This window comes from Sinohyriopsis cumingii, chromosome 2 (assembly GCF_028554795.1).
Source record: "Sinohyriopsis cumingii isolate HCF-2022 chromosome 2, ASM2855479v2, whole genome shotgun sequence".
Lineage (NCBI taxonomy): Eukaryota > Metazoa > Mollusca > Bivalvia > Unionida > Unionidae > Sinohyriopsis > Sinohyriopsis cumingii.
This window is the reverse complement of record NC_142962.1, coordinates 13,654,195-13,665,128: the sequence shown is the minus strand read 5'-3', so window position 1 is coordinate 13,665,128 and position 10,934 is coordinate 13,654,195. Positions and strand designations below refer to the sequence as shown.

General features: G+C 37.0%; 1 protein-coding gene across 2 annotated transcripts in view; it reads left to right on the top strand.

The window, feature by feature from the left end:
- Positions 1–254: 254 nt before the first annotated feature.
- The window catches only part of LOC149804355 (metalloprotease mig-17-like), a 30,843-nt gene continuing 20,163 nt past the window's right edge, over positions 255–10,934 (top strand). For both annotated transcript variants that reach the window (XR_016413882.1, XM_089932584.1), the window contains exons 1-3: positions 255–296; positions 8,003–8,111; positions 8,372–8,542. Coding sequence is in view for 1 of the 2 variants with exons in the window: in XM_089932584.1 (XP_089788710.1) it covers positions 263–296; positions 8,003–8,111; positions 8,372–8,542 (314 nt within the window). In the remaining variant the exon portion in view is untranslated. The remainder of the gene's footprint in view (positions 297–8,002; positions 8,112–8,371; positions 8,543–10,934) is intronic.

The window sequence follows — 10,934 nt, the reverse complement described above, 5'->3', positions numbered from 1 at the left end:
ACAAAGACGTTAAAGTTCTTCTCATACGTGACAGTTTTGACTTTTCCATATGGCAAACTATGCCACAAATGTGTAAGAAGGAGTTTCACATTCTGCCTCCCCACCCCCCGCCCCAGAATTTAATAGTTTTAAAATATGTTCATTAGAGACCTCTTCCGAAATTCCTGGCTATATTAATTTATTTGCTAAAGTAAAAATGTTCAATTAGTCATCGGAAGTTCTCTAGCACGTAGTTAAGAATCATTTTATTTACAGATATGCCATGTATGAAGGTAGCACTGGTAATGTTATGAACGGTATGTGCTCTCTCTCTCTCTCTCTTTCTCTCTCTCTCTCTGGATCGATCAAACTGTCGACAAATAATGTGGAATATACATGTTATACAAAGGTCGAAATGTCACAAAGTAAAATACTTGACAGGGCCATAATTGTTTGCTGCAAAGTCAGTATCATTCCAAATCAATGCTACACCAAGTTCGCTACCAACTTATTCGGACATGAACCTTTAAGACAGTACAGCACGTATTATTTATTGATAGAGACGTTCGAGGTTGAAAACGTTATTTTTTATTTGATCTCCAACTGACTCTGATGGTTTTGGTTTTTTAAGTTTACAACAATAACTCTCCTTTTCTGTAAAATACGAACTGGAATCTGTACCTTGATTTATCATTGATGGACGTCATCGTTGAAGTTTTTATTAACATATATTATCATTTCTTTGATTGATTACTTTTTAGACTGTAAAACAAGAATTGTGTTATACTGTATTATATTTATTGAAATGTAACGTTGTGGCTTTCACCAAACATGACATGTGTATCGAATGTTTAAAACGTCCTGTGTTCTCGATGTTCCTCTCATAATTCTCAGCATCAAGTCTATGACTGCATCTTTCTCCTTTTTATCTGCTCTAATAGTTATGGATGAAATATTTGATTGTCACTGTATATTCGCTATTCCCTTAACATTTTGTTTGCTGGACTGAGTGTTTAGGGCAAACCCCAATTTGTCAAACCTTTAATCGAACACAAATCATATTTGTTTGTTCGTCTACCACAATGTATCGTGTCATGTTACTAAAGTGGCACTCGGTTTACACTATACGTCAATAACGTCGAAAAGAATTCATTTCGTCTACAGTAGATATTCTCTCAAAGACGATGGGATTGCGTCAGGATAGTCAAACTCCTATATTCATCTTCGATGACATCATCTTCGGTAACATCTTAAGAGAAGAGGAAGAAGAAATTAAAATTTGGTTGACACGAAAATTACATCGCCGTAATGCCACGTATCTTTTGCAGTAAACATATTATACCCATTTATTAGAAACCAGTTTCAAAGAAATCTTACGATGATTCACTACTCACAACACGCCAATTACTTCAGAATCCATTTCTTATGCAGAAGATGTTCCTTTCAAAGACGATGAGATTGTGTCAGGATTTAGTCAAACACATCTAATCATCTTTGACAACATCATCATTGATAACATCTTAGGAGAAAAGGAAGAAGAAATTAGTTTGGTTGACACGAAAATCGTCACTCTCAATGCCCCCTTTATGATCTCTTTTAAAGGTCCAAGAGATAAATCTCAAAAGCAACCGTTTGCCAAAATCTGTACCCATTTATTAGAAACCTGTTTCAAAGAAATCGTACGATAATTTATTTTCACAACACGCCAATTAGCTTAAATCATCATTCACATCCTTCAACAAACCAAACTTTTTTCAAAACAAAGCATTACTTGGCCCAATGTGGGTATGTGAGAAAGCTTGCCAGTAGCTTCTCGTGGGTCGTTGGTTCTTTCCTGGGTTTTTCCCGGTTCTTCTTCCACCATTAATACTGGCCTCCATGTATAGCCTATCGTGTGCTGAAAAATGGCGTTAAACCCTACAACAACAAAAACAACAACATTACTTGGCATGATCATAACTGGCATATCAATGCCAAAGCGATACTCAAAGCGAAAGGCAAATCATTTTCTAACCTGGTGACATTGGTTCTCTACGCTGTGGCAACATTCACTCACTTTCAAAATTGGATCCTAATACCAAGGCTGAAACAAAGAAAAAATCAAATACTCACCAAAACGACGTCCTTGAAGAAGAGCATACCACCGAAAGTCCACATCCCAGGAAAAAGTAAAACCCCAAGAGAAAGAAAATTCTAAGTAAAGGGCATCTCCTTACAGAAATATAGGAGGTACTACTTCAAGGACGCGAAAGTATTCCAGCCACCACGATGCCTGCCAAACTTGATTTAACACCTGTACTTCCTAATTTAATAACAAAATGAAATCTAGAAGAAATTCTCCCGGGTAGCGACGTCGTTTTCAGCAACTGTTGTTGTAGCTTAAATTGCGGCCCGGCCCAAAACCTAAATACAAGACACAGCCGGTGTTTTGCAAAGTTTACTGGATTTATCCAAACAAGACCTATCACGATTCAGTCCGTTACAGATACTTCATCATCCTGTGTCCACTATAATGAAGTTGATACGACGTTCGGACGATGAGTGGAGACGAATTCCAGTATCAAAAATGATTGTGTACATGATTCACTTAAGTGGGTTTGGTCCTGAAACAAAAGAAATTCATGCTGGTTCAGTGAGGCTTATTTCTACCCATGATGATGGGATCCTTATTAAAAGTGACTTCTCCTTTGTTAGGATCGATTGATGACCACTTTTAGGAGGCGTCATGGGATACGAAGGAAGAAAAAAAGATTAAACGGTGACCCTTTATTGGAAACGCATCATCCCTATACCTTTAAATTATATGGGAATAAAAGGCTCACGTTAGTTCCAACAAAACGATGTTACAAACAATGGAAACTTTATTTACCTCCGAATCCTAATCACTCCGAGATGTCAAAGTTACAACAACAATTAGAATCGGCGATGAATTGAACCGATTTGTCAGAAAGAGAAAATGGCAATGTTACGGGTAAATACTGCAACGTCTTTAGCTCTTTCAGCAGAAAGCATTGAAGGAAAGAATTGAAGATACTGTGAGAGATTTAAAGATTAACGTTGTATACAATAGCAAAATATCACCACGACACACGCGGCCACGGGGAAGGAAGAAGACACGAGAAAAGTGTTTCAAACTCCGAATGTTCCATTATATAATCCGATCTCACCTTCCTTCTTGACAGCTTCCTTTACTCCCAGATTGGAAGAAATGCAACCTTGGATCACAAATATGATGTCGAAACCTACTTCAACGAGAGAAAAAAAAGGAAGTCAGAAGTTATAAAGAAGCCAGCAAAATAGTGACCTCTTCAGAGCAACTGCTGGTTAGGGACGAGTTCAAAAATTGTTTCGTGCTGCTAAAATCAAGCTCAAAAGTGTACGATTGACATAAGTGCAAAAAGTGTACGTTTAACAGAAGTGCGGAGACGGTGACAAGAATAAGAGCTGTACACGTTACAGAAGCCCACTCGACGAGAATATTAACAAAGTCAAACCAAATTCGAAGGCAATGATCATCAATATCAAGCCAATTTAGCTGACTGATGTCTCTCGTTTGGCAGCATATAATCAAGGTTAAAAATATTTGTTTTGTGTCATCAACGTGCTTTAAAACTCAGCTAAAGTTTTTTCTTTAAGTTCTAAGACAAATGATCGGAGTTAGTGTGAGCTTTAAAACCAGTTTTCAAAGAAAGTGTTACGTAACTCTATGGTGATAAAGAAACAAATCCACCGAATTTCTGAACCAGCCTAATCAAAAGAGATGGAAAAGACACATCCATGTTTTTGTCACTAAAATCCCAAAAAGAGAGGCAAGGGTCTTGTAACCGTTTCAAAAACTTTGAACGAACGTATATGAAACTAGTTACAAATCAACACACTCTCAATTTCGTCGACATGGTACCACGCCTGTTCCATCACAGCATCGGACGTGCACCCGAGGATGAGACCGCAGAAAACAAACCCTTCTTTGAAATGTTCTGTGGGTAATAATAACGGTAGCCTTGCTGAAAATATCAATCACAAAAACAGCAGGAAATGCCTTCTTTTGGGAACATTTGGAAAAACATTCTGCTTCGAAATCGAGTCGCTCCTCGGTTACCACAACCGTCCAGTTATGAATAACCAATTTATTTAACATTATCCAGTGACACTTCTGTATATTTTTCAAAACAATACCGTATGCTGTTTCACGATCTAATTACCACAAGACATGCTATTGGATCACGATGCTTATAGAGAAGTACCTTTGGTACAAATTGTTCAACCCACGCGAGTCCTGAATGTGAGTGGAAATTCAAAAACATTTACCGTCAAAATCTGCAGACAACATGTTTAAGGACACTTGGATAAATATGATCCCGGTCATTACAAAACCTCCAAAACCCACAGTAAGCTAAACGACTGAACCTCCATTCCAGGAGCATTCCTTCAGGATTTTATTTTAATGCCCAACATCTGGTCGAAACTATTTTCAAAGACTAGTTTGGGAAAGCCCTGGTAAAAGTGTTGATTGACTACATTTAAAGTAGTTGATCGTATGAATTATGTTGTTTTTGAGATGGCAAAACGCTACACATAATGTTCTCTTCCAACCTACGTTCTATTTTTTGGTGTAAACTTAAATTATCGTCGAATGACACCAGCAGCAAAGAGATAATCTACGTGTATTTCTGTTAACGTACTGAATTAAAAGACTTCCTGATTTTTATGTTTGTGTACTCCGATTTACAACATGGCGGCAAGCACATCCACTCCGTTACTGAAAGTCATTTTTTTAAAATTTTATTCTACCACTGCTGCTTACGTGAAAGATGCAAATACGTATGAAGTCTACAGTGAATTTGTAAATCCTAACTAACCTAATATCAGAAAATTGTATTTGGACAGCTTTAACATTTGTATCAAATGAGCTCTAATACAAAATTATATATATTCGAAAGTAAAAAGTCAACGTGAAACTACATTTTCTAAAACGCCTCTTCTTAAAGAAGCCTTCGTGACAGAAATCAAATATTTTCTTTAAACTGGTAAACCACTATTGGGTAGCCGAGACACTCATATAAATTCGCTTTACACTTTTGGCCACGAAATTACTTCATCATTTACTCTACAGCATGGATGAGGTAGAAAGAGATGTCGATATTTTTCAGATCTTAAAACACGTTCAGAGAGAGAATAAGAAAAGAAGATCACCTGGAGAATTATGCATGTTTGATTACTAAAGAAGGCTATACTGAGATTGTTGCGAATGTTTCAGATCATAACTCGACCTGTTCGTCATTCCATCTACCATAATGACTAGGCGAGAAAACCAATGGGGGGGGGGGGGCGCGGTCATCCTGTATCGCCTTTGTCTAACTCATTCCCTACCTAATTTGAAATCAAAGGACAGACCGAAGATTAGATCTGAATAACCGTCACTTTCAACTACAACTTGAAGTTCTCAGCGCGTACAACACCAATCCATATACCACATGCGCTGCTTATTCAGTGAAGTAGTTTGGTACTTGAATAAGAATCTAGTCAACAGCAGCATGGGATGCATATCCTTACTGCGCGTACCTGGAAAATCTTGTCGAACGTAAAAAAGACAAGATCACGCATCTGGATGCATTGTTTTCTAGGAACCATACATGTTCAAAGATACGGCATTTACTTAACAACCTTCTAATTAAAATCAATCACGGTCGCAGTTTTGAACTGGTGGAACATTTGCATTAGAATTTGTGATTGCGAAATATGTACTTGCTGAACGGAGTGGATGTTCGCCTGAGACAGAATCAAGGTAATATCGTGTTCCAGCTGATGACCAATGCTAACGTATACAAAACCATCACGGAAGAATTTCGACTTTACTTGCGTCGTGTAGCCGTTTTACCTAAAGTGGGAAACAACATCAACAGAACTTTGAGCACAACAACAGCAATTTATTCGATAATATGAACGGAAGTGGACGATTATGAAGGAAGATATACTTTATGTGCTTAGAATTTACTCCAGACCAAGGCAGCGACAAGAGGCATTTTCACCCTATACAATATGGGTTACTTCGTATGGAACTTCAGTTTGCGGCATCTTTGACCAACACGGCGAGCGTCATATTGTATACATAATTTGATAATAGTCTGGAAGTCAAAAGTTTGAAAAAAGTCATTCTGAACTAGTAGAAACAACAATGTAAAGCAAATAATCTATGAAGATATGCAACGAGGATGTATTTGAGTCAGAACTTAAAGATAAAACTACATTCACGATATCGAGATGGTTAGAAAATGAACAAACTTTAGAATCTTGTTTTGCTACTGAACTGGCTGCAAAAATTACAGTGCTCTCTAGCCAGAAAACATAATTTTAGATGTCACAACGGTCATCTCAGATTCAAAACAAAAAATGTATCATAATGATCATGAAGATAACTTGGATGAGCGTCGAGCAGAGGCATGGAATGTCAGCTCGATAAGAAATAATTCTGAGAAAGTGGTAAAAAGCCTTAGTGACCGCTGCTTGCCTCCATTGCATGGGCGCCCGCACATTGGGGCCAGGGCGGCACTTGCCCCTCCCCCCCCCCACTGGATTTCACCTCCGAACATGTTTTGATCTACATTCGTAAAACTTAATATCTGACCTCTACGTGTTTGACCCTAAGCCTCAAAATCAATTCTGCGGTCGCCATTGCTCCATTTACTTCTCTGGAGATCAAACGCATCAAAGCTCTTTAATAAAAGATTACAAAGACGAACAAGTATGCATCGACTTATCTTACAGAAGTTTTCAAAGAAAAGTAAGTTGTGAATTGATGATTTACCATTACCTGTAAATAAATTTATACCTGAAAACTTCACTACCTTCTGAAGCACAGATCGTACCGCCCTTCACCAAGAAGACTAAAAAAGACAGCCATACACAAATAAAATTATCTCTTTGCAGCCGACATATTTTCTTTCAAATAATTCTCTAAATTTGCTTATTAGTCACGCAATAACCTGTAATTACTACTATAACAATGAATTATCAGGGGTATAATTTGCGCTTAAATAAATTTACATAAAATAACAGATGTCCTTATGGCTCATCGATTTCCAGGTAAAAATAAAATGTTTTCCAGCATCTGCAACAGGTTGAAATGAACAAGTGGAAACATAATAAATTTAAAGGTTTAGTTACTGTAAAAATAATCATGTAAAGTTATGCAAACATTACGGTTTTTCTGTTTTATTTGCTTGTCTTGTCTATATTTTGTATTTGCCTTTGAAAGAGACTCATTAAAAGTCGAAAACGCTCAGGCTGGTTAGACACTAGTTTTGCATTGTTCGTTGTGTTGTGTGTTTGGTTTCTGTACATGCCTGTATATTGTAGTTATCATCTATAAACAATATATTACATAGCTTATTTTTCGTACGTGAGTGAATATTATATTTAAAGACATTGGACTCTACATAGGTGTTAACCAGTTTGAAAGCTTTAATTTAAATCTTAATAATGATAAAGTTTACGAATTTGGGTAACTTTGCATTGGATGATTAAGGCAAGGTTACGAATTTGGGTAACTTTGCATTGGATGATTAAGGCAAGGTTACGAATTTGGGTAACTTTGCATTGGATAATTAAGGCAAGGTTACGAATTTGGGTAACTTTGCATTGGATGATTAAGGCAGGTGGTTGAGTATTGTAACACATATCACGTGGTAGCATTGATCTTGACCTTACATGCGTTGTCGTTATCAATGAGTATCACCTGACATTTTTTCCATCGGTCCCACATATGCTTTATCTGCAAACATGTGTGTATCGTAATTTTTAGAACCTAGATCATGCCATACATTAGCCACATTGAAAATAATAATAACAAATGAATGTTTTCGTTAATTTTTCATTATAAGAATTTTAGCATGGACTGGCTTGTTTTGTTTTGTTTTTTCTTCAGGATATTGCCATATGAACTATGGGCAGCTGATAGTTTTCAACTGTTATCCTTTCAGAATTTCATTATAATATCTGGTCTTATTCCCGTTTTTGTTTTCAGGTCATGCCTACCTTGGGTCGGTATGTAACACATATTACAAAACATCGGTAGTCCAGTCACGTGATTATTATTTTACAGTGGCCACAGCAGCACACGAACTTGCACACAAGTAAGTTTACTCATGACTCTTTGTGACCACCTATCCATAACAAGTGGTTGCATATTTTCATTCAGATACATCTGGACTAATTTTAATGAAATAATATCATATGTATATGTGTGTGTAAAATGACATTTTGCTTCGTTCTGTTTGGGACATTTTATTAGGCGACAATGGGCTGACAGGTGTCACGTTAGGGAGAGAGATTTTGTCAAAGCTACACTATATCTAATGTATAGTCATGTGCCTTACCTGCTTCTTATTTCCAGTCTTGGAGCAGACCATGACGGTGAAGGGAATGCCATATCTTGTAGGTTTGATGATTACTTTCTTATGACTCCCTTTGACCCAGTGTTCGACATAGCTAAACCATACTCCAGGAACCCATGGATTTTCTCTAACTGCTCCGTGGAAGTGTTCAAGGATGCACTAAAAAACAAGTATGTATGCACAATATACATACAGACATGTATTTTAGCATTGTGAAATAACGATTTCGGATTTTTTTACTACTCTTGGTTAAACCCTACTACTCCTAATGACTTTGTCCTGACATCACACAGGCCTACATTTCCACAAAGAGACCTGAAAGAGGAAAGCCATTTAGGGTGAGAGACTTCAACCAAGCTGAGTAAAAAAAGCGAAATCGATTATATCTCACTATTCATCCCATCATTTACAACATAGTTGGTACATCGACGGTCAAGCCAACCGCAATTTATAATAATTTAATTGTTTGTTGGTTAGTTTAATATTTTTATTTCATTACATGCTATAGTAATGTAACATTGTATGCTGGACTTGACCTTATCCAAAATTGAGTTCATTTCTGCTTGACTTGAATGACTTTTTTTTATTTCATTTATGTAAACAACTAACAATAGCTTCATTATTCTCTATATGTATGAGCGTATTATCAGGATTATTATTCAGGTAAACAAGAAGGAGTAAATATCTTGATTTTAGTCAGAATTTTGAGATTCCTAAGTGAATTTTGCAGGTTATTGTGTTGTAAATAAAAAGGCTCATTAGATCTTTCAAGAAGGTTAGTTTCCATTAGAAAATGGTTGTTTTTAGAAAATGCTAATTATGACCTGATGTCAAATAGAGAACTATATAATCTTGTGACTGTGATGATTTTACCAGTCGTGCTTTAACATCTAGCACCTTCAAGTTGTATTATGTTGTGAACAGTTTAGGATGAATTTTATTTTCTTCAAATTATTGTTCAAGTGATTATTTTCTTCGGGGGCCCCGAGTGGCCGAGTGGTCTAAAGCGCTCTCCGTTTCGGATCACTGCCATCTCACCTCTGTCTGCGTGGGTTCGAGTCTCGGATTCAGCCAATGTGGGTATGTGAGAAAGCTTGCCAGTAGCTTCTCGTGGGTCGGTGGTTCTTTCCGGGGTTTCCTCGGGTTCTTCCTCCACCATTAATACTGGCCGCCATGTATAGCCTATCTTGTGCTGAAAAATGGCGTTAAACCTTACAACAACAACAACAACAATTCTTTTCTCTGGAAATGCAATAGTGCTCTGATAAAATTCTTGTATAAAGACATCCACTGGAATTTATATTTAATTAAAACCTGGAATAATATTTCTGTGATTCAACAAGAGACTGTTGAGACACCAGTATTTCATAGGCTATAGAAGACACGTCCTCGACTTCAAATTTGGATCTCTTCGGGACTTGAACTGAGTTTCATTCAGGACGTTTTATTATTAGGACTTGTGTCTTTAATTCTTGGATTATTTTGGGATTCGATTCGCGATACCGTAAGTTCTTTTTCCCCTCATTTTAGCTTTGTATTCTAGAGAAATAAGTTATTTGCTAAATTTTACAAAGCTTGCTGTCTTGACTCTTTTATGTTACTTATCTTAAGAGTATAGACTCATAAAACAACTAATTCATGTGCTGCCTTATCGTGTCAGTTCTATGCGTTTTGTAGTAAAGCATCAGGCTACATCAGATGTTATAATATTTCGTCCGTTGAATATATGTTTCGAATCCAACTCTAATATTTTGTCTTCCGCAACACTGAATTCATCCATTGTTATTCTGAGATTATTATTTATGGGTTATAGATGTCTCTTGTCGATATCTGATGTTTTCATCGACTTGATAATATATATTACGGGTTGTAGGTCTTAATGGTTAATACCAGATGCTTTTTCCGGCTCGAGAACATTCCATATCTGATATAGGAAAGGAACCATATCAGCGTTGTTTTCAATAATACTTTGCGATGGAAAGGATGTTTGTTTCCTTGTCATGTATATAGATTTTTACACTTGAAAAGGAAATTGATCGACTTTTACTACCTGTCAATCAACTAACCGTTTTTGGTCACGCCGGAATCGTTTCTGTATTCCAGTACGTCGGTTAGTTCGCTTTTCAACCAACAACATATCGAAACTACCTCGTTAATCGATGTATCTTCAATAACCGTCGAGTGCAGTTTATTGATTGTATTGAGACTGTGTTGTACCTCCGATGCCTGTTCTGCATGGACACGTACTCGCTAATGCTCCGTTATAAGATTATTTTAACAGCTCTACCAGTGGCAGCGCTTACAATTGATTTGGCTCCAGCAACTAATCCAGTTAGTGTGCCTATGATAGTTACTATGGCTGCGATTCACGCTACATTCAGGTCAGTGTCTGTTTCCGCGGCGACGTTGCAAATAGCATCTACAAATGCATACATGCGTTCGATGTGAATTGTCCGATTCTCTTGCGAATTTTGTCTCTCAGCAATTGTTCCTCTTCGATTTTTCGAGGGTCTGTTATATCTCTTCTGTTAATAAAGTTATCTCTCTCCAAGTATATTCTTT